The sequence below is a fragment of the Apis florea genome, unplaced genomic scaffold (assembly GCF_048593485.1).
Source record: "Apis florea isolate Af1SG1 unplaced genomic scaffold, ASM4859348v1 contig_1615_pilon, whole genome shotgun sequence".
Classification (NCBI taxonomy): Eukaryota; Metazoa; Arthropoda; class Insecta; order Hymenoptera; family Apidae; genus Apis; species Apis florea.
Genome location: NW_028256416.1, coordinates 752,678 through 773,931, shown reverse-complemented (window position 1 = coordinate 773,931; position 21,254 = coordinate 752,678). Strand labels below are relative to the sequence as shown.

At 38.6% G+C, this 21,254-nt stretch overlaps 4 protein-coding genes across 17 annotated transcripts in view; 3 read left to right on the top strand and 1 right to left on the bottom strand.

The window, feature by feature from the left end:
* The window catches only part of LOC100866480 (uncharacterized), a 37,668-nt gene that overhangs the window by 14,477 nt on the left and 1,937 nt on the right, over positions 1–21,254 (bottom strand). For 7 of the 9 annotated variants that reach the window (XR_015291434.1, XR_015291438.1, XR_015291437.1 and 4 more), the window contains exons 1-2: positions 19,406–19,546; positions 18,550–18,641 (exon numbers count right to left, since the gene is read on the bottom strand). The gene's annotated coding sequence lies outside the window, so the exon portion shown is untranslated. Of the gene's footprint in view, positions 1–18,549; positions 18,642–19,125; positions 19,263–19,405; positions 19,547–21,254 lie in introns of those variants that run through there. The other 2 variants (XM_086905728.1, XM_086905719.1) reach the window with 2 other exon arrangements.
* LOC100866365 (uncharacterized) lies at positions 2,669–13,035 on the top strand. Of its 2 annotated transcripts, none has more exons than XM_003690362.4 (4): positions 2,669–3,043; positions 6,831–7,924; positions 8,817–10,421; positions 12,091–13,035. In XM_003690362.4, the coding sequence occupies exons 1-4, from the start codon at positions 3,029–3,031 to the stop codon at positions 12,212–12,214; spliced, it is 2,838 nt and encodes a 945-aa protein (XP_003690410.3). In that variant the 5' UTR covers positions 2,669–3,028; the 3' UTR covers positions 12,215–13,035. The 2 variants fall into 2 exon arrangements, with proteins under 2 accessions (XP_003690410.3, XP_086761832.1); XM_086905706.1 differs by lacking the exon at positions 12,091–13,035 and adding an exon at positions 11,801–11,950.
* Positions 15,733–18,490, top strand: LOC105736371 (odorant receptor 4-like). Of its 2 annotated transcripts, XM_012490727.3 has the most exons (6): positions 15,733–16,142; positions 17,010–17,490; positions 17,709–17,808; positions 17,886–18,008; positions 18,083–18,238; positions 18,314–18,490. In XM_012490727.3, exons 1-6 carry the CDS (start codon positions 15,872–15,874, stop codon positions 18,383–18,385), a joined length of 1,203 nt encoding a protein of 400 aa, XP_012346181.1. In that variant the 5' UTR covers positions 15,733–15,871; the 3' UTR covers positions 18,386–18,490. The 2 variants fall into 2 exon arrangements, with proteins under 2 accessions (XP_012346181.1, XP_031775829.1); XM_031919969.2 differs by having other exon boundaries at positions 18,083–18,490.
* On the top strand, positions 19,016–21,172 carry LOC100866247 (odorant receptor 13a-like). Of its 4 annotated transcripts, XM_012490390.3 has the most exons (7): positions 19,016–19,155; positions 19,314–19,577; positions 19,689–20,139; positions 20,279–20,378; positions 20,492–20,617; positions 20,748–20,903; positions 21,087–21,172. In XM_012490390.3, the coding sequence occupies exons 1-7, from the start codon at positions 19,113–19,115 to the stop codon at positions 21,150–21,152; spliced, it is 1,206 nt and encodes a 401-aa protein (XP_012345844.2). In that variant the 5' UTR covers positions 19,016–19,112; the 3' UTR covers positions 21,153–21,172. The 4 variants fall into 4 exon arrangements, with proteins under 4 accessions (XP_012345844.2, XP_086761931.1, XP_086761951.1 ...); XM_086905805.1 differs by having other exon boundaries at positions 20,748–21,172; XM_086905825.1 differs by lacking the exon at positions 21,087–21,172 and having other exon boundaries at positions 20,492–20,665; positions 20,748–20,873.

Sequence of the window (21,254 nt, the reverse complement as noted above, 5' to 3'; positions counted from 1 at the left end):
ATGGCAGAGATAAAATACGATGATGCTTTCGATTCTCACTCGAGGTTCGATCGATTTAACGGATGGATCGCTAACAAATGATCGAAAGGGATATAAATTGAAACAAAGTAGAGGAGAGGAAGAAGAGTCGTTAAAATTTACAGTCGAAAAATTCGCGATTTATTCGATTATTATTCCGGATCAGTAATAATTGGGTTTGCTTCCGCGCGTTCGAAAAAGATGATTGGGTTAGAAAGCGAGGCAAAAGATAGAGCCGTGACGGATAAATTGAGCAATTTTAAAATAATTAAGTTTTTATACCGGCTGTTAAATATTCCTCGAGGCGCGCGTAAAATATTGAATATTCATTCGCGTTAATCGAATTTGGCGAGCTTGTTGTTATTGCATCGTTTATGATATCGATCTATGCAAATCTCAGACGATCCCAATGAATCGATTGATCGTATCGTTACGCAGATTTTATGCTTCCAAATCGTCTGCCTGATTCTCCTCTCCTTGTCTCGATTTCGAATCTTTCTGCAAATGCGAAGGAAATCGATCCGTTCGTTTACAACTAATTTGCAATTGTTCTAAAAGATCAATAATTCTATAATTCTTTATATCTAAAAGATCAACGCCATAATCGCCATAATTCTTTATATCTCCAGATATATATAGAAAAACAAGAATTAAAATTGACAATGGATCGAAGACACGAGAAGAAAATTAATACAAAGAACATATATATATATTGGAAAAAAAAATTGGAATCGAAATATTGTATTACTTTCTTGCGTGCAATCACTCCATTCACAATGGATTTCCATTGAGAAAAAGAAGTTTCAGTGAAACTCGCGCGTTAATTAACGATTTAACAACAGCAGTGGACAGGGCGGAGGGACGTTATGCGATTGAGAAAAGAAATTTCACGAAACGTCGTCGTCATCGTGTTCGTCGTCGTCGTCGCCGTCGATGGACTTTCACTGCCAGGTCCCTGAACCCGACGCTCGTCCCTTCCTCCCGCCGTTCGTGAACTTGAAAACCAGACCCAGCCTCGAAAAGTTTCGCAAAGTTTCTTCCTTCCTCCTCCCGACTCCACACCTGTTTCGTTTTCGCGTCTGCATCGAACGGAGAAAGTACGGCCGAGTATAAACCTGCTTAATTTTTCATCCGCCTCAATTTCGATTCCTCGTCGCGTTAAGGATCGAACGAAAAAACAAAGCGACCGATTTCTTCGAGAAATTGCGAGAATCGATGAGAGAAGAAAAAAAAAAAAGGAAAACTCTCGACGATCTTTCCATTTCCCGAATAAATCTCTGAAATTCTCAAAAATTCTCAAAAAAAATACTTCGATCCCGTCGAAAATCGAAATTTTTCCAAAGTTCGAGAGAGAAAAAGAAAAAAAAAATAAATAATCGTAAGTTGCGATCAGATCGAATTTTCCGCCGTTTTTCGACAGCATCGGTTCGGGAAAAACAAAAACTCGACAATCTTTCATTTCCTGTGTCCCAAATAGATTTTGTTCAACCTTTAAAATTCCTTCAAAGATTAAAAAAAAATACATTCAAAACTTTTCCAAAATTCGAGAGAAAAGAAAAGAAAAAAAAAAAAATAATCGTCGGTTGCGATCAGATCGGATCGAATTTTCCGCCATTTTTCGACAGCACTTAAATAGATTTCGTTCATCCTTTGAAATTCCCTGAAAAATTAAAAACATACCTTCGATCTCGAAAATCGAAACTTTTCCAAAGTTCGAGAGAGAGAAAGAAGAAAAAAAAAAATAATCGCATTGCGATCAGATCGAATTTTCCGCCGTTTTTCGACAGCATCGGTTCGGGAAAAATAAAAACTCGACAATCTTTCATTTCCTGTGTCCCAAATAGATTTCGTTCAACCTTTGAAATTCCTTCAAAGATTAAAAAAAAAAAAAAAATACATTCGAAACTTTTCCAAAATTCGAGAGAAAAGAAAAGAAAAAAAAAAAATAATCGTCGGTTGCGATCAGATCGGATCGAATTTTCCGCCATTTTTCGACAGCACTTAAATAGATTTCGTTCATCCTTTGAAATTCTCTCAAAAATTAAAAACATACCTTCGATCTCGAAAATCGAAATTTTTCCAAAGTTCGAAAGAGAGAAAGAAGAAAAAAAAAAAAATAATCGATCGCGATCAGATCGAATTTTCCGCCGTTTTTCGACAGCATCGGTTCGGGAAAAACAAAAACTCGACAATCTTTCATTTCCTGTGTCCCAAATAGATTTCGTTCAACCTTTGAAATTCCTTCAAAGATTAAAAAAAAATACATTCGAAACTTTTCCAAAATTCGAGAGAAAAGAAAAGAAAAAAAAAAAAAATAATCGTCGGTTGCGATCAGATCGGATCGAATTTTCCGCCATTTTTCGACAGCACTTAAATAGATTTCGTTCATCCTTTGAAATTCCTTCAAAAATTAAAAACATACCTTCGATCTCGAAAATCGAAACTTTTCCAAAGTTCGAGAGAAAAAAAGAAAAAAAAAAAATAAATAATCGTCGGTTGCGATCAGATCGAATTTTCCGCCGTTTTTCGACAGCACCGGTTCGGGAAATCGGTTCGAGGGGAAGGAATCGAGGGGGAGGGACGCCGCGACGGAAGAAGGCGAAGGCGAACGCGGGAAGTAGGTCGGAGAGAAGTGCCGGTCCTTCGTCGGAGACACGAGGAGCCGCTGACTGAGCGCCTTCCTCAGTCTCGCCAAGATATTCCGGGAGTCAACAGGTGCGTAGGAGCAGGCCTCCTCTTGCCTTCTCTTCCTTTGGGGGAAAAAAAAAATAGAAAAAAAAAAAAAAAATATATATATATTCGCCTTCCATTCGACGCGCGTCTCTCCTCTGCCGCGTCTATCATGCGGATCTGATCGATCGTTCTATTATATGTATATATGTATATATATATATGTATATATATTTGTGATATTTTCTCTGTCTCTTGTTATCGATATCGTGACTGGACACGAGCCGAATCTTGGATCGAGCACTGGATCAACACCGGATCGAAGCATTGCATTTGAAATATGGACATATTCAAGGTATTTATATATATATATATATATATATATATTTTCATTCTTTTCATTCTTTTTATTCGCGATTTTGAATATTATTTTTTTGAACATTCGTATCGTCGAAACGGAGTTTTTAGTTGGAATATTAGTTGGAAGTCGAATTCGCACGCACTGATTCCTTTTTCCATTATGCTCGTCTCGTAACGCCCACATTGCGGTTTATTATCCTCCAACCCGGCCATTTCACGTCTCAGTGACAAAAGTTGAGAGACAAAAGAATGATCGTTAATTAGCAGGGGGAGAGAGAGAGAGAGAAGGAATGCACGATCCACCGGTTTTCTGGGGCGGAAAACCGGCGGCGACACCGATGGATCGGGGCCACCGATTCCTTCGCCCGAACGAAATTAATCGCGCGTTAGTCGAGCTGGTTGCAATTTTTATTACGGTTCCCGTATGCTCGGTAATGCAGGAATCTCTTCGACGACCAAGACTTATATCGTCTCCTCGCGTTTTCTGCTGTAATAATTCTTGTCACTTGTCCAAAGTGACGTTTCTTTCTAACAGTTGGAATTATTGATTGATCGAAATATTCGATCCTTCCCTCTCCACGTTTCCCTTGCAAGTTTCGTGCAATAACGAAAAATCTTAATTTCTTCAACCCCTTGCCGGTGATTTCCATTCGAACGATAAATTCCGTGACGTAACGTGAATTGGTTACATTTTATTATTATTTGAAAATGGAATCCGTGAAGGAAGATCGATTAGCAGTTTATCGTAATCGGGCGTGGATGACGAAGGAAAGTCAGCAGAATGGAAAAAGTGGATCGTCTCGTCGTTGACGCGTGGTCGGGGAAAGCATGTCGTTCCATTTCACTTGTCGACAGACCAGACTCGAACCTCCTCTAATTCTCCACCTTCTCGACCGTATTTTTCTCATTCTTCCGCAACGAGATTAAATCACGAGCTCGGAGGAGAAAAGCGCGAATCCGAATTTTTCGAAAAGGAGGGAGACAAAGTTTGCTGTTCTCACTGAGAGAAAGAAAAATTTTGCACCGCGTTCCGTCCCAATAACGGATGATGCACACGTAGCGTAGTAATATCTTCTTCAAACACGATTCAGGGAAAATTTCTCCTCTCCTCTCGAATAAATAACACGCGTTCGAGCGTCGAACAATAGCCTGGAAATATGAATAATCATTGGATTAATAATAGAAAGTAGTCAGCCGGGTTACTGCATCGCTATTTTCTAATCTCGGGCCAAGAATACCGCAGATTTCTGCGAGCCATTAAATTTCTCTCTTCTCTACACACCTGGGAGTATACCAGTGGAGAAACGTTACGCCACGCTTCCTATATCCAATAATTAATCGCAAGGTCGTACCGGCTCGTTTAAAAGCGTGAGCCCGATCTTCCCTCCACCGTGTTTCGAAACTTTCCTTCGCTTTCGATCGTTTAATTTTTCCCAAAAATTAATTGAAAAATCGTTCGTAAAAGATTTGTAAAAGAAAAGAAGAGTTTCTCGCCGAAATAATTTAAAGAGAGAGAGAGAGAGAGAGAGAGAGAAAATCTTCGTTCCACTCGAGACTCGATGTGAAATGTTAAACGGGTTTAGACGGGTTGATCTTAGTTGGGAATAAAGGAGGAAGCGTAGAGGAGAAAGTTAGTTCGATGATTCATCGCGAATGTAATATGTATCGCGCGTTATTCCTCTTTTGTTCCGTGCAATTAAACGGGTTTTTGTTGGAAGGTATTCCTCTCGAAAGTTAGCTAGTTTCACGAGAGGGTTTCATCGCAAAAGGCATGATATATATATATATATTCGATTTCCAATTTGTAATAAGGAATGGAAAATATCGATTCCTGTTTTTTGTAATAACGAATGTTCGAAATGTCATGGGTAGGACCTCTTCTCTGAAATATTCTTCCCGGAACACAAGCTTATTTGCAATGCTAATTCCCGAAACGAGTCTGGGAATTTCGTGATAAAATCATCCTCGATCCCTCGGTTTCACCGATTTTTATCATTCGTACGGTTTTGCTACACCAATTTCTCGATCGGGTTTCACCCGATAAAGTATTCCGACGACGCGATACGAAAAGTGAAAGCGACCCTAAAAATCTTTCCGAACTGGCTCGGCCGAAAAATTCTCCAACCTTTCGTTTTCAATAACGAAAGGATGTAACGTGGGGATCGAGTACAAGATCGAAGTTTATTACACGAAATATTAATCGATCCAAGCCTTGTCGATTGACGAAAATTCGAAATTCAATGCTGGTAGGTTGCAGAGTTGGGAGGGCATTAAACTCCGTTGAAAGAGTAACTGGTATTGCAATGCAATTATAAAAGTATTAAAAATTTCGAATAAACGAGGAAAATTTTAATAAAGTCTCGCGAAATTTATTCTTCGAATAAATTCGCAGTGTTGATATTTAATAATTTATTGGAAAAGAGAAGAATACATTTTCTCGTGTTTTTCTATCTCGAACGTTTCATCGATGTTAACGTGTCATCTGTAACATCTGCGGATGATTAGTGACTTTCTAGTTATTATCTAGTGCCCTAGACTAGAGTTGGAAAAAGTAACTAGTTAAAAATTTCGAATAAAGTTACTTTAATTATTAGTTGATCCGCTTTTCGTATAACCTCGATCGTTTGCCATTACAATTATTATTATTATTATGTTTTGGACGATAAATTATCGAGGCAAGTATTCGTAACTTCAACTATTAAATTTTCCCCATCACTGAGTGGAAAGAAGAATGCCGCTCTGATTGGTTAATTTGGTGAGAAACGCCTATTTTCACGCGTATTTTTGTGTCTACCATGATAATCATGTATATTAATCCGGAGCATTTAACTTGTTGAAAAAGTAACTAATTAAAAATTTCGAATAAACGTGGTTGATACATTTGGCATTACGATTATTTTCAATTATTTTTGCAATTACATTTCACACGATAAATTTTCGAAATAACTTTACTCGTAATTTCAATTATTAAATTTTCCCCATCACTGAGTGAAAAGAAATCTCGCCGAAGGAATGCGGCTCTGATTGATTAATTTGGAGAGAAACGCCTATTTTCACACGCCTATTTTTCTCTCTGCCATAATATTCGTTACGTATACTTATCCAAAATCGATGTATCCAAAGTTGGACATCGAAGTAATTTTATTCGTAATATTAAATTTTCCCCATCACTGGCACGATGAAGATTAAATATCCACGTATTTTAACAATTATCCACTATTACATTCTATTTTACAAGTTTCCATCGTTAATATGAATCCAACACGATCATCTCTGCACTAAGCATACGAGGAATATTTGAAAAAAGTTCCACCCCAAAATCTGTGAAGACATTTCGAATATTTCCTTGGTTCCAAAAAAATCCAAATCCATGAATCGCGATATTTCCATTCGTTCATTGGTCGCAATTGCACAACACTCTAAATAGAAGGCACATACGCGTTCAAAAATAGTTCAAGCGTGGCAACCTCGTCTTTTCAACGAGCCTCGTAATACGCGTTTATTTATTTTTTCTTTTCAAATCGATTCTAAACGTAGAAATTTCATTCGCGATAAGATCGACCTTTTTTTGCATTGGAAGGACGTGCACAGATAGCGAGACCGACTTTCGAAAACCTTGCCGGAATAAAATCGCGCGTTATTCGTATGCGCTCGGTTAAACGCGACGGCTACGCGCCTCGATTTTATAAAAAATAAACACGTGAGATCTAATTTAAGAAACACGAGTTTTTCTCTGCAGTACAATAAAAATCTTCTCTCCTCTTTTTCTCTCTTTATCTCAGATAACGTTCATCCTGACGGCGATGGCACTGGTCGTCTCGAGCACCGATACGGCGGATCTACCGAAACCGAGCTACGCCAGAACGATGCTGAAGGTGTCGCGAAGCCTTCCAGGCGAGACCGAGGAGTTGAAGGTGCGCACGAGCGAAGGGAACGTGGCAACTTTGATCGTGAAACGTAGAGAGAAATCGGCGAACGAGACGAAAAGCGTGCCGGAGGACGAGAATTTCCATGATTCTGGGATGGCAACGAGCGCGGGGAACGGGACGTATTGGAACGCGTCGATAAAGTCCGAGGCGAGAAGCAAGGAGGAGATAAAGAGGCTGGAAGACGCCCAGATAGAGCAACTGAGAGCGAAACTGTCGGACGAGGCGGACGCGAGGAAAAGCTTCTCGAAAGCTGAGAACGAGTCTGCGGGGGAGGACGAGGACGATCGGCCGCCTATCGGCGAGAGGAATATCGATTACGGGAACTGGACGCCCCTGGGTATGGACGGAAGGGCTGTCGTCCGACTCGAGGGGTCGAGCACCGAGGAATACCAAAGTTGGAAACCCCTTCGAGCCTCGAAGACGACCACCGCCGCCACCATAGCCGAGGATAGATCAAACTACGCGAGGTTCGATCCCGTTTTCCCTGCCGGTGGACTGCTACTGCCGCGCCATCTTCAAGACAGATCGCAGAGGAAGCTGGAATTAGGGGAGAGCGAGGAGGGGACGCGTTACGCGTTCCTGCCGCATCAGGTGCGCTCGTCGAGGACCAACGTCGGGGCGAACGCGTCCAAGAACAGGGATGGTAAGAACGTGCCGGCCGAGGTGGTGGTCAGATCGGAGATAAACGTGAAAACGAGCCCGAAGAGGTCGGCGATGACGTTGGACGGGGATGGCACACCCGTGATCCACGGGAAAAGGGTCCCGGACGAGCCGATCGACAAGATTCAAACTTGGCGGAACGCTCGGGTGATCAACAACAAATTGATCCACGATGGGGCATCCAGTGGGGGAGATGGCACGGGGGATCTCACTTCAAACTTTTATCCGACGGAGAATGTTTTGGAGAGGCAGAGGTTCGAGAGGTTCTTCCAGAACGTGAATAGAAGGTGAATACGGTTTTTAGTTTAGATCGTTTCTTTCGGATTGATACTTGTAAGCCTGTAGAAGGTGATAGGTTCGGAAAGTAATTTCGTTCGAAATCAAGTTTCGCGTGATCACGAATGAAATCGAATTCGACAAATTCAATTTAGCAAATTTAATAATTTCTCGAGTCGTTGTTCGTCGATCGGCTTCGATTGGTCTTTCAGAATGTGGCGCGTCTTTAACGTCGAAATTGTTAAAATGAAATCTTGAAAACGAGTTCGTTCGACACTTGCGTACTGTTAATACGTCTCCATAGACACCTTCGCATAACCTTTTTCTTGCCTGAACGGCATTCTTACCTTCTCGATGATAAAAAAGTAAAATATGTCGAAAATGCTTCTTTCGATCTTGCATCTTGTTGTTATCGCACACTAAAAACACAACCGCGCAGAATCGAACGAAATTTTTCTTATAAATAAACTATGAAATGCCAAGTTTCAAAATATATAATAACAACACACGGTTTAGAACGAAGTTGGCTGGATAAACGTTCGACTAGCGACACTCGTGTGAAAAGACGAAATTACTTTCCGAACAATCCAGTATAAATCGATATGTTCAAGCAAGTAACAATTTGAATTTTATAGAATGAAATTAAATCGATAAATTGAAATATTGGTCTGATAAAAGTGTTATTTTTGATAAAATATTTATGGAATAAATTTTAAATGTAACTCATTTACCTACATATTAATTTCTTTCTTCTATCTTTATCGATAAATTTGAATAATGCATTTGTCCGACAACGATCGATCGTAGAATTTTTCCGTACGATTATTAGATTTAATCGATGATTAAATCGTCGAGATAAAAGAATAATTCATCGTTCGTAATCTTCAATCAACCAACCAACAGGTACGGTAAAGAGTACGAGGAGGAAGGGAAGAACGTGTTCTTCGAGTGGGATCCTAAGAATTACAAAAACGAGGCGTTGAAAGCAGAGGTGTACGAGGCAAGAATGGACAGCTATCGAAGCAACGGGCGCAAACGAATGCTCCACCCTGACGGAGTGTCCGTCTACCCCGTGTCCCAACTGTACACGCCCGAGAGCCAGAAAATAGCGCCAATCGCCCTGAAACCGGGCGCCAGAGCGCCCGTCCTCCAATACGCCCATCCGGAATTAGGCGTCCAACCGGCCAAGATCGTGAAGAACGAGAAGAAACGGCCCGACAACTTTCCGGAGAATCAGTACTCGTTCACGGAGCAAAGGCAGAAGAAGAAATACGTGTTGAACGACAAGAACATCGTCGACACCTACACGACGAAGAATTACTATCCCAACCAACATTTCTACGGATTGAAGAGGCCGAGCGACGCCCCGTTCTGGGTGAAAATCTCCGAGAACTTGAAAAATCAATTCTCGAACAGCGTGGAGAAGATGTCGCAATTCACGAAACCGGTGATCGATCCCCTGGTGGAGGCGACCCATAAAATTTCCCAAAACTTGGGCCTCTCGAACGGGAAGGAGGCCCAGGACAAGGTTGGTACAGTCACATCCGGCACCAGTATCCTGATCCCGGCGCTGGGCCTCGTCGCTTCAGGTGCCGCTCTTGGGATCGGCGCAGTCGCAGTCGGCAGATATCTGGACGTGGATGTGTTGAAAAGATCGAATGACGCGTTGGCATACGGCACCGAGGTCGAGTATCAAAGAGCTTTGGACGAGGAGTTGGCGGGGCGGGGAGGAGATGGTAAAACAGGAGACGGAACGTACGACGGGACGGTGTACTTGCTCGAGGAAGGGAAGAGGAAGGGCGAGGAGGGCAAAGTTGCGTCGTCGAACGATCCAGAACGAGGAGTTTTGTTGATCGTCGAGGAAGAGGATCGAGGAAAGGGGAGGGAGAACAGAGACGAAAGGATGGAAGATCAGAAACGAAATTTAAGAAGGAGACGGAGCCTCAATTACTTGGACGTGTTCCAGGCTGAGGGGAATTTGAAAAATTTAATCAGGAATAAACGTCTTCAACGAAAGGGAGCCGATTCTATTAGCGAGATCGTGGAGATAGATCTTCCCGTTCGCAAGGATAGCGTAGACGGTGTGACGGAGTTTCTCGTTCCGGGGAGAAGGACGACGGATCGAGTTGCGCCCTCTCCCAACGAGGAAGCTCCCGCCATTTTGATAATCGACAGTGGCTCCACACCGGCAAAATTTCTTCAAACCAACGACGAGGCCGACAACGATACGAAAAATTCGGACTCGAAGAACTCTGTGGAGGATGAGACGAGAGATTCGATAGACGGGAGAGATGAGAGACGAAGAAGAAGGAGAAGCGTCGAAAGCGATCAGGAATTGGAGGATGCGCTTCAAAATTTGGAGAACGCCGAGATCGCGGAGGTGGCTCACATAGATGGAGACTGGACGAATACGCCTTGTGCAAAGAGGATATTTTGCGACACCATGATCCAGAGAGGGCCAGACGCTGTTATCACGATGGAGAAGAAAATGGCCGCCCTTTTGAGTCTGTGAGTATCGCCACAACTTCGACTTATTAAGGCAGTCGATACTTTCTAAGAATTGTTTTCCTCCCTGTTGAAAAAAGTTGTACGGTTACAAAACACACGGGGACTCATTCACTCGTGTGATATAATGCTGGTGCGTGTTGATTAGCATATTACGTTACGCAGTAGTCGACTACGTTTGACATTTTACCTTTCGGTAGATCGTAATCTTTCTTTTTTTTTCCCGAAAGATATCGTATTTAATCTCGCATAAGAACGATAGAAGAATCGCGAAGAATTTGACGAGAGATTGCGGATTCATGGTGAAACCTCGTGTTCGAGTAGAAATCATTTTATGATCGATATTTCGAGGACGGGACTTGACGTTTAAATTCGAGATCGATTTCCTATCATCGTATTCTTTCTCTAGTTTTTTCTGGACACGCGCGTTGCCTGTCACGGCGAAGATTCACGACACGCGTGCACACGTGTATGCACAAAGTGAAATTGTGCTAAGAGGTAAAAGTCGAATCAGTCAGTAGGACGTCGCCGGCGAAAGCTGAGAAGAAAGTTATCCGTTGCTTGTTATGCTTCCGACCGACCGCTTCTTCTTTCCTTTACTAACGCACTCGTCTGCCTGTAATGGCTTTGTTCAAACTTCGAGTTTCGAACGTGTGAGCAGGAGAAATCGAAAAATTTGAGAAAAAGTAGTTACGTTCGAATCATCGCCGAGATTCGTCTCATACGTTCGATGTAAACGATGTTCGATTTATCAATTTCGTACGACTCGATGCAATTCTAACCTACCGTTACGATTCGAGAAATAACTACTGTTCACTGGTGGAAAGAAGTCTCGCGGAAGGAATGCGGATCTGATTGGTTAATGTAGAAGGAAACTATTTTCACACGCATTTTTGTCTACCGTGGTATTCGTTACATATATTTCACAATCGACGATATTATCTAGAGTTGGTTGTAAAAGTAACTAAGTAAAAGTAGTTAAAAATTTTAAAGAAAATTATTTTAAACAATTATTCATTTAAATGCTTGAATAATATTTATTCGTAGCTGTATACCGTTTGCTACAATTATTTCCAATTATTATTACGTTTTGAACGATTATCAAAGTAATTTATTCGTAACTTCAACTATTAAATTTTGTCCTTTCATTGTCTTAAACCTCGATGCATTAGCATAGACACAGAATCCAAAGTATTCTAACCTCGATATAATATAAAAATTTTTTTACTTTCTCATAATTTAGCATAGGCTAATTATAATTCGTAACGATAGTTTAAATTATAAATATTATAATTTGTATTCGAGTAGTTAATTGTACGTATATTATAGATAGATCCTTAACTTGGTAAATGAAAATAATTTTTACGATTCTCAAATTACAGCTCTTCTACTACTATGTAACGTATGGTCTCAAGATTGTCAACAAAGCGTTTAAAGTGGGGATAGACAATCGTCCTAGAAAACTCTCTTGCCCCTGTATCGTCTTGCCAGGTTTCTTTTTAGCAGTGAATAACACTTTCGATTCCAACTACTTATTAACATCTTTTCATCGAACATCGATTACATATCCTCATTCTATTATCTTGAATATCGAATGCCTCTGTTCTTTTCCAACGAATTTTTTCAACTTCTCAACTCTTCATTATTAATACTCGTTGAACAATTTTCACAGAATTCAACCAGGAGCAGCCGTCCAAGTGTCGAGCCATTTCCAACAGGTTATGGACGCGGTGCGAAGACACGATTGTTCGAGCTTCTTGTGTCCCCAGGCTAGGCCCGGGAACGTCTTCTTCTAGATCCTTCTTTTAGATTCGACTCCCCCACCTCCTGGGGAAGGAAAGCGGAAATGATAAATCGTCGATTTCACGAACGCTGGTGAAAGCGTTCGGGACACTTCGATTCGACAGACTTGCTCTCCTTCTTCTCGAAAATTTGTTACGGGAATTTTTCTTCCTGCGAGCAAGATTTTCGTTTCAAAAAAAATTTTTGGAAAAAATTCGTAGGACAGAGGGAGTCGAAAGCGCGCCAGCCAAAATATACATGTACATATTTACCACTTTTATATTATTTAATATAAATCTGTGTAATTTAAGAGACTAGAGACATTATTGAATACGTTTTACTGGGAGGACCTGATCGCGTAAGTTATCTCAAATTTCACCTAGATTCTCTGCTAGATTAGATGTTAGAACGAAATCATTTCGATCATATATTTTTCTATTGTGCATATTTTTTTTTTTTTTTTTTTTTTTTTAGGTCAAATTTGAGTACTCGTTTGTGGGTCTGTCTTTTTTTTCTAAATGGATTTTTCTCGAGGGATCGGGAATCGAGATCTCTCGAGAAAATCGATGGGTAATACGGTTGTAGTACATCTTATTTATTTTTACGTTTTTATTATCTTATCCATACTTCAATCCGTGTGATAAAAAATAAATTATTATATCCTCTTTACAATTATCAGATTCGTTACTTAATTTTCCCCGTTCTTTAACGATTGTAAATAATTTATATGGTATAAATGATATTAAATATTGTCGTATACGAGAAAAAAATTTCATCCGATTTTGTAATTTACAATTTATCTATCGAATAAACTAATTTATAATATTACACAAAATATATTTCTTTTTCAACCTTGTAACATCCTCCGCGAAAAAAAGAATTTCTATTTTTATCCTCGTTCAATTTAATTCCAAGGCGAAAGAAAAATATCCGAACTTCGTGACAATAAATTTCGCCAATTCTCGAAGCTTCTTATTAAAAAAAAAAAAGAGATGGAACGAAGTTAAAGTTATTCGATTATTAAACGTTCAATGAAGAGAAGTACAAAGATACAGCGAAATATTTACAAGATTAAAAACGGCCTCCTGGATGGATGGAACATGGACGATTCGAACGAGAGATGGGCAGATTTCTTCGTCCACCTGTCCTTCGTAATCGTGTTTAGAGCCAGACTCTACTTTTCATATGGGGAGATCTCGAATTGATCGTGGAAAAAATCTGTCCACGGCTAATATACTTGATGTGAACGTGAGGATAAAGCTGATGATCGCTTGATATACCATAAAGACTGTACTTTAGAAGGGGACGATATCGTTAATTTGAGTCGAGTTCGAGTTTAGATTGAAATCTCGCGTCTGTCAAGCTTTCATGACCGTCATAAAGTCGTTCCACGACGATTATTGGATTCGATGTTGAAGGTGGCGAGACTTGGAAGGATCGTCTCCAAGCGTGTTCGATTTTTATCTACCTGGCTACGCTCGCCATTTACCAGAGCGACAAACTCTGAGAAGATTATTTGGTCATGTATCCTGGATATTTTCTCTATATCCGTTGTTATTGACCAATTTTGGCCAAGCTAGGGGAATATTCGGCCACGGTCTGCTACACAGTGGACACGTTCATAGCTGGTAGTGCGGCCAATTTCAGATTTTGGATTGGCAAAAGGAATTGACCGTGATCGTGAGCAGGAACGAGCATCTCTATTAGTGGGTATCTAGTGATTTTGTTTAATCCTTTAACTGCGAGTACTTTTGGCACAGTTCTAAAAACGAGAAAAAAATATTTTACTTAAAATGAAATCATAATAGTAGACAACATAATTCTGATTATTTTATAAATTACAAAAAGTATACGAAGTAAGAAAGAAATGTCAAAATTTATACCAAAACTTCATCGTTATATTCGTTAACATTTTTTGTTCAACTTTTTTTTGAGGAATTGGAAATAGGCGGAAGGCTTCATCCATATTAGGGAAAGTTCACTAGCGACCGAAATAAAACTAAACTTTTATCTTGTGCCAGGACAAAAATAGAATGAAAAATAAAAGCACGCCAAGGTATACATTTTATAATCAACGATAAGAAAAATAAAATGAAAATAAGTTATATACGTTCTTTTAAATTATATTACCGAAGTGATTTTTTTTTTTTATTTTAGTGTATTCAGTATATAAATCACCAAATTATATATCAAAGATATTACCAAAAATTAAGAGATGTTCAGTGATATTTTCCAACTTCTTTAAAACAGGGATTGTAAAAATGAGAAATTATGAATTTCGAATTCGGTTTTTCCAACTTTTGTCGATCTTCAAGCAGTTAAGAATCAGATCTGACATTTGCGTCGTTCAAGGTTCGCGGCCAAGATTGCTTCAACGCCTTGTTGCCGATTCAATTGTTGCTCGACTCTGCACCGTCGAGATATGCTTTCAAGGCTTCTTTCCCTTCAAGACGTGAGTCTTGTTTCTTCAAGATTTGTATCGCGAATCGATGATCAGGTATTGCTATGCGACGAGAATGGAATCTTCAACTTTCAATTTATTTTCTTCGTCCCCTCTTTATCGTCCTCGTACGCGTCTACCTTTATTGTTACATAGGCTTTCTCATCCAAATAAGTAATACTTCTTCCAGGATTCGATTATCATATTCATAAGTTCCGTATATATTCGTCTCATTTTCTATGCAAATTGAAAGCCGAGTATATCGGTATATTTCAATATATTTTAGGAATTCGGATAATGGCGGATAAATTTTGATATCTCGTCCCATTCTCGAAATTTTAATTAAGGAATAACTGGAAAAAATGAAAAAAAAAAAGAAATTTTAATTTTTTAGAGCAAAGAAACGAGCGATTGCGAATTGATTCGATGTTACAACACCTGAAGCCAAATATCTTCTTGACAACTCGTCAGTGATAAATGTTCAGCACTGTTCTATATATTTTACCAAATATTTATACACATTTTTCGAGATATAATTCACGCGAAGAGAGAAACGAACGAATCTTGTTTTGATTTTAGATCGTGAAAGCAGCAAAGATTGGACGATCTTTAACGATCACAAATTAGAGATATTATTTCACGAAACATGGAACGAACAGAAACTTTAGAACAAATATCACGTACCTTAAGATTCTTCGTGATTACAGCAAACACAATATTTCTTGTAAGAAGAATTCGTCGATAATACTTTCTTCGAGCTCGACATATTTTTTTATCAATCTCCCGACACGAAAGTCCAAGTCTCTTTCGTTCGAAGTTTCGAAGACGAAGGGAAGATGGACGAACTTTTTCCATTTCCCGCTTTCTTCGATCTTTCGTTGTCGGTTGAGTCGAAACGGTTCAACAAATCACAGGTTTCTTTTGTTTCAAGTTGTTCTCGAAACAAAGTTGCGTGATTACGGCTATTAAAAGTTTCGATGGGGTTTTTCGGGAATGCATTCGATCGCGGGAATGCGTAATGAAGGAAACGAAAGGGGTGCGCGGCGGATTCGTTCGTCCAATCGTTCCCGTCCAAGCGTGACGAATCGAATAATCGAGATAATCCTTGCGTGATAATTTTTAAAGTTTTCCATAAAAGTTTATCCAATTCTCGTGATATTTTCTCACGAAAATATGCTCGTCCGCTTTTGATCGTTCGATATATTTATAAGATTGTTGAAAAAAGGGAAGAATGGAGTTCGCGATGGGATGGAATCGCTTTAATTTGACGTTGCTCGGCGTTTACCCGGAACCGAGGAAGATGTCGAAAAACTCGCGATTAATGTCGAGCCTGATATTCTGGTTCACGACTCTCGTAACGTTCACGTTTATCTGCGCCCCCCAAACGGCGAATTTGATACTGAAATCGACTTCTTTGGACGAGGTGATCGAAAACCTGTCGATCAATATACCGATCGTCTTTGCACTGGTCAAGCAAATTGTTTTGCGATACTATAAAAAAGGTGAGTGTCAACAATCGATATTCGTTTCTCGAATTTAAATTTGCTTGAATATTTTATTTTTTCAAGTTAACATATATCGATCTAACATTCGATAATTTCATCAAATTTTTCAATTTTCTATAGCTATCGTCAAATCCTAATTTTAAACTTTTTAATTGAAATAAAAATTTCAAAGTTACAAATATTATAAAAATTACTTACAAATTCAAGTTTAACCAGAAATATTTTGGATTACGCGCAACAACTCGATAATTTGATTAAATTTGATTAAAACCCTAATTTTAAACTTTTTAATTATTATTAAAAATTTAAAAGTTACAAATATTATAAAAATTACTTAGAAATTTAATACCAGAAATATTTTGGATTACATCCAAACAACAATTCGATAATTTGATCAAATTTTTCAATTTTCTATAGCTATCGTCAAGTCCTAATTTTTAATAATTAAACTTTTTAATTATTATTAAAATAAAAATTTAAAAGTTACAAATATTATAAAAATTACTTAAACAAATTCAAGTCTAACCGTTTAACCAGAAATATTTTGGATTACACGCAACAACTCGATAATTTGATTAAATTTGATCAAAACCCTAATTTTAAACTTTTTAATTATTATTAAAATTTTTAAAGTTAGAAATATTATAAAAATTACTTAAACAAATTCAAGTCTAACCGTTTAACCAGAAATATTTTGGATTACACGCAACAACTCGATAATTTGATTAAATTTGATCAAAACCCTAATTTTAAACTTTTTATTATTATTAAAATTTTTAAAGTTACAAATATTATAAAAATTACTTAAACAACTTCAAGTCTAACCAGAAATATTTTTTTACATCCACACAAAAACTTTTCAAGCTCTTACCCAACTGGTGGGCGAAATGTTGGCCGATTGGAGCGAGCCGATCGGCGACCGTGATCGCGAAACGATGCTGAGGACCGCGAGAATCGGCCGAGCTATATCGATCGTGTGCTCCACACTCACGTATTTCATGCTTTTCGCCTTCGTCTCCCTTCAAATTTGGAGCAACGCGGAGAACGCGTCGGAGGCGGATCTCGGCGGGCTTCTTCACCCGGCCACGTTCCCTTACGAGACCGGCAAAAGCCCCAATTTCGAGATCACCTGGCTCGGCCAGTTCGTGGGCACGGTTTTAACCGCGATATGCTACTCCTGCTTCGACACGTTCCTCGCGGTTCTCGTGTTACACTTGTGCGGCCAATTAACCGTTCTTAGAACGGCTCTCGGGGACCTGGTCAACCTGGCCGCGAGGAGGAACGGTTATAAAACGTTCGAGGAACGTCTCAGATCCATCGTGAACAGGCACAACCACTTGTCCAGGTTTGCTAATTATCATTCGTTATTTCGTAAGTTAATCAAAATTGAATTATAAAATTATAGAATTAAGTGGAAGCTCGATTAGTTGCGCGAAAATCGAGATTCTATAACTTTCAGCGAAACTTGTAATAACAGAGATTCGAGGTCTTTATCTCCAAGTCGATATTGCTTGGAGGATGATCGACGAATGTTATTTGAAGAAAATTTGATTCGTTTCGAAGGTTTGCCGTGATGGTGGAAGATTGTTTCAACCTCACGTTGCTCGTTCAAACATTGATCTGCACGGCGATGTTCTGTTTGACCGGATATCGTATGATAACCGTACGCACAACTCGATAACTTTTTTTTTATAAACGTTCCTCATGAAACGAATTTTCCAATCCACGTTTCTTCTCCAGTCCGTAGACCGGGAGGAGGCGGATGTGCCGATAGTTGGAATGATATTTTTCATCATACACGTGATCTACACCATGCTGCACCTCTTTATTTATTGCTACGTGGGAGAAACTCTTCTTGGACAAGTTGAGTCGTTACGAGTGATGAGCGTGCATTATATCGTACTTCCCTCCAAAATGGAATACTAATGGTTTTTCAGAGTACCGGCGTTGGCCAGTCAACGTACGATTGCAATTGGTACGATTTACCATCGAGACACGCCGTTTTATTAATAATCGTGATACGCCGTGCAAACGAGTCGTTTCAAATAACAGCTGGAAAATTCAGCCCGTTCTCCCTTGAACTTTTCAACGCTGTGAGTCGAAACGTGATCCTCTTCGGAACATCTTTGAAATTTCTAATGTTCAATTCAAACGTTTCCTTACGTCAGGTATTGAAAACATCGGCTGGATATCTTTCCGTGTTGCTGGCAATGAAAGATAGACTGGTCGAAGAGAAATAACACGGATGTGGATCGAAACGATCGCTTCTTTTTATCTTATATTATTATAATTAAAAACGCACCACTCTGATTATCCGAATAAAACTGTTTTGATATGTATTGAAATAATTACAATATGATTCGTATATCCTGATAAAAAAGAAAAAAAGAAAAACGTGACTCACATTTTAAGCAAGAAATAACAACGTTTTTAAAGGATTCCTCTTCGTTTGATCGTCTTCATCGTCATCGATTTTCGTCTCGGTTTAGATCTTTACTGCAAAAAAGAAAAAAAGAAGAAAGTGTAACATTTAGTTTAGAAACACAAGTGAAAGATTAATTTCAAATCACTTTAAAAAATTTATCTTTTATATCATTTTTCTTTTTTCTCTTTATTTCTTAAAAAAAAAAAAATTGTCTACAATATCACTAACTTCAAAGATAATCCCATCGAAATATTTTACGTTCTCTACCGACAAATACGAAAGCACGACTAAGAAAGTTGAAAAAATGCGAGCAATGCTCTTCTTTCTTTTTTTTTTTTTTTTTTTTCTATTTCTCCGTTATACAAGATTATGAATAATTACGAACGAATATTTGCAAACGTGTTATAACGATAGATTCGATTTAAGCGTGCAGTTGGAAACTAGATATTCATGAATAATTGATATCCCGATGCATTTTCTGAACGCGAGAAGGGAATACGCGCTAAGAAGCACGACAGAGTACTTTTTGAATATGAGAGCGGATGGTTTACTTACGGGAAAAAACTTCAATGAATATTCAAAAAGGTAACTTTTCATATTAATTGATATAGCTAAATATTCACACACACGCGCGAAAAAAAAATTGCAATTTTGTCTCACACGAAAAATTTTTTTCATTTCACCACATATTTTATAATCACCATATTGAATTCAGAATTTTATTCGTCAAATATTCGCCTTAGATTTAAAGTATTTGTACGGATGGAACTATTACACGATGAAGTTCATCGGTATTTGGCCAGAGGAGAGGAAATGGAACCGAGCGTCGAATTACCTCGTTCTGATACCGTTCCTCATGATGCTTTGTTTCATTTGCGCCCCTCAAACCATCAATCTCTCGTTAATTTCGGACGATTTTAATCTTGTGATCGAGAATCTGTCGATGGGTAACATTACTATCACGCTTTCCCTCCTAAAGACTATCGCTTTTTGGATCAATGGTAAACGTAAGTATTATTTCACGTCATATTTCACAAGTTAATATTTTTCCAAAATTATTATACATCTCGCAATTACTTGCATACTCTATCCACCACTTTTTATTTTCTTCTTTCAAGCATTGAAGTCTCTTTTAAATTGTATGGCCAACGATTGGATCAAAGTGACGAGCAAAATCGAACGAGAAACAATGGCGAAGATCGCGAACATCACCAGAAACACTACGATAAGAAGTACAGTGATGTGTCACACTGTAGTCGCCTTTTACGTATTTTTACGATACATTTCCATCAAATACAACGAGAACAAATTGCTGTTTCGTGCATATTTCCCTTACGACACTACCGTGAGCCCGAATTACGAGTTGACGATGCTCGCACAATTCGTGGCAGCCCTTTACGCGGCCACCTCGTACACAGCTGTTGACACTTTCGTGGCCATGTTGATTTTGCACGTTTGCGGACAACTGTCGGGTATTAAAAATGAGCTGAGCCAATTACCGACCTACGATAAGAAAGATTTGGAGGCGAGATTGAAAGGAATCGTTCAGAGGCACAAGTATATTAATAGGTTCGTGAAAAGTTGAACATTGTTGAAAGTTTTGAGAAAATTTTTTCTTTTTTTTTTTCAAATTGTTCAATAAATTATATTTAGGTAAAAAAAGAATATATATATATAAGAAGAATAAATGTTATTGCTTTTCGTCCAGGTTCGCAGAAACGATAGAAAATTGTTTCAACGTGATGCTTCTGATTCAGATACTGGGTTGTACCGTGCAATTGTGCTTTCAATGTTTCCAGGCTATTATGGTACGAAAAGAAAAAAAAAAAGGATGAAAGTGATTGGATATCGTAAAATAATAACACGTTTCTTTCTTTCTTTCTTTTTTTTTTTTTTTCTTTTCTTTTAATTTTACTTATAGTCATTTGGCGGTGGAGAAGCGCAAGAATACTTATTTTTCCAATTATTATTCCTGCTCATCTATGTGTTTTACGTGATGTTGCAATTATACTTGTATTGTTACGTGGGCGAGAGACTTTCAGTCGAGGTACATCGTTTGTAAAAGAAGAAAATTTAATTAAATCGACATTTCCCTGTTACGTGTAAATTCACAAATATTATTTAACACCGAGATATAAATATTGTTTGAATATTCATACGAAATTTTGTATTTCCAGAGCATGGAAATAGCTAAGGCCGCGTACAATACCGAATGGTACACACTACCTCCCAAAATCACAAAAATGCTTATAATTGTCATGTGCCGTGCCAAGACACCGTTAACTATAACAGCAGGCAGATTTTGTTCCTTTACTCTGCAACTGTTCTCCGAGGTGAGTGCGAACGAGACGAATGTATATCACATTACATTTATCAGAGAGATTGCATCCTTCTCCTTCATCTATTAATTTAATCCCGCAATTTTGAGGGAAAAAAAAAAAAAAAACAAATCTTCGCGATAACCATCTTTGTTGTGGAGGTGTCTCAGGAACAGGCCTTTTTTTTTTGTATTCCAGGTCTTGAAAACCTCGATGCGTTATATTTCCGTTCTATACGCGGTAAAAGATAAAATAAAATATTGAATATTAAAATATTATAAATAATACGTTTATTTATTTTTTTTTTAAATTAATAATCGATGATATTATACGATGAATATTTTAAGCGATAAATAGGCAATCCAA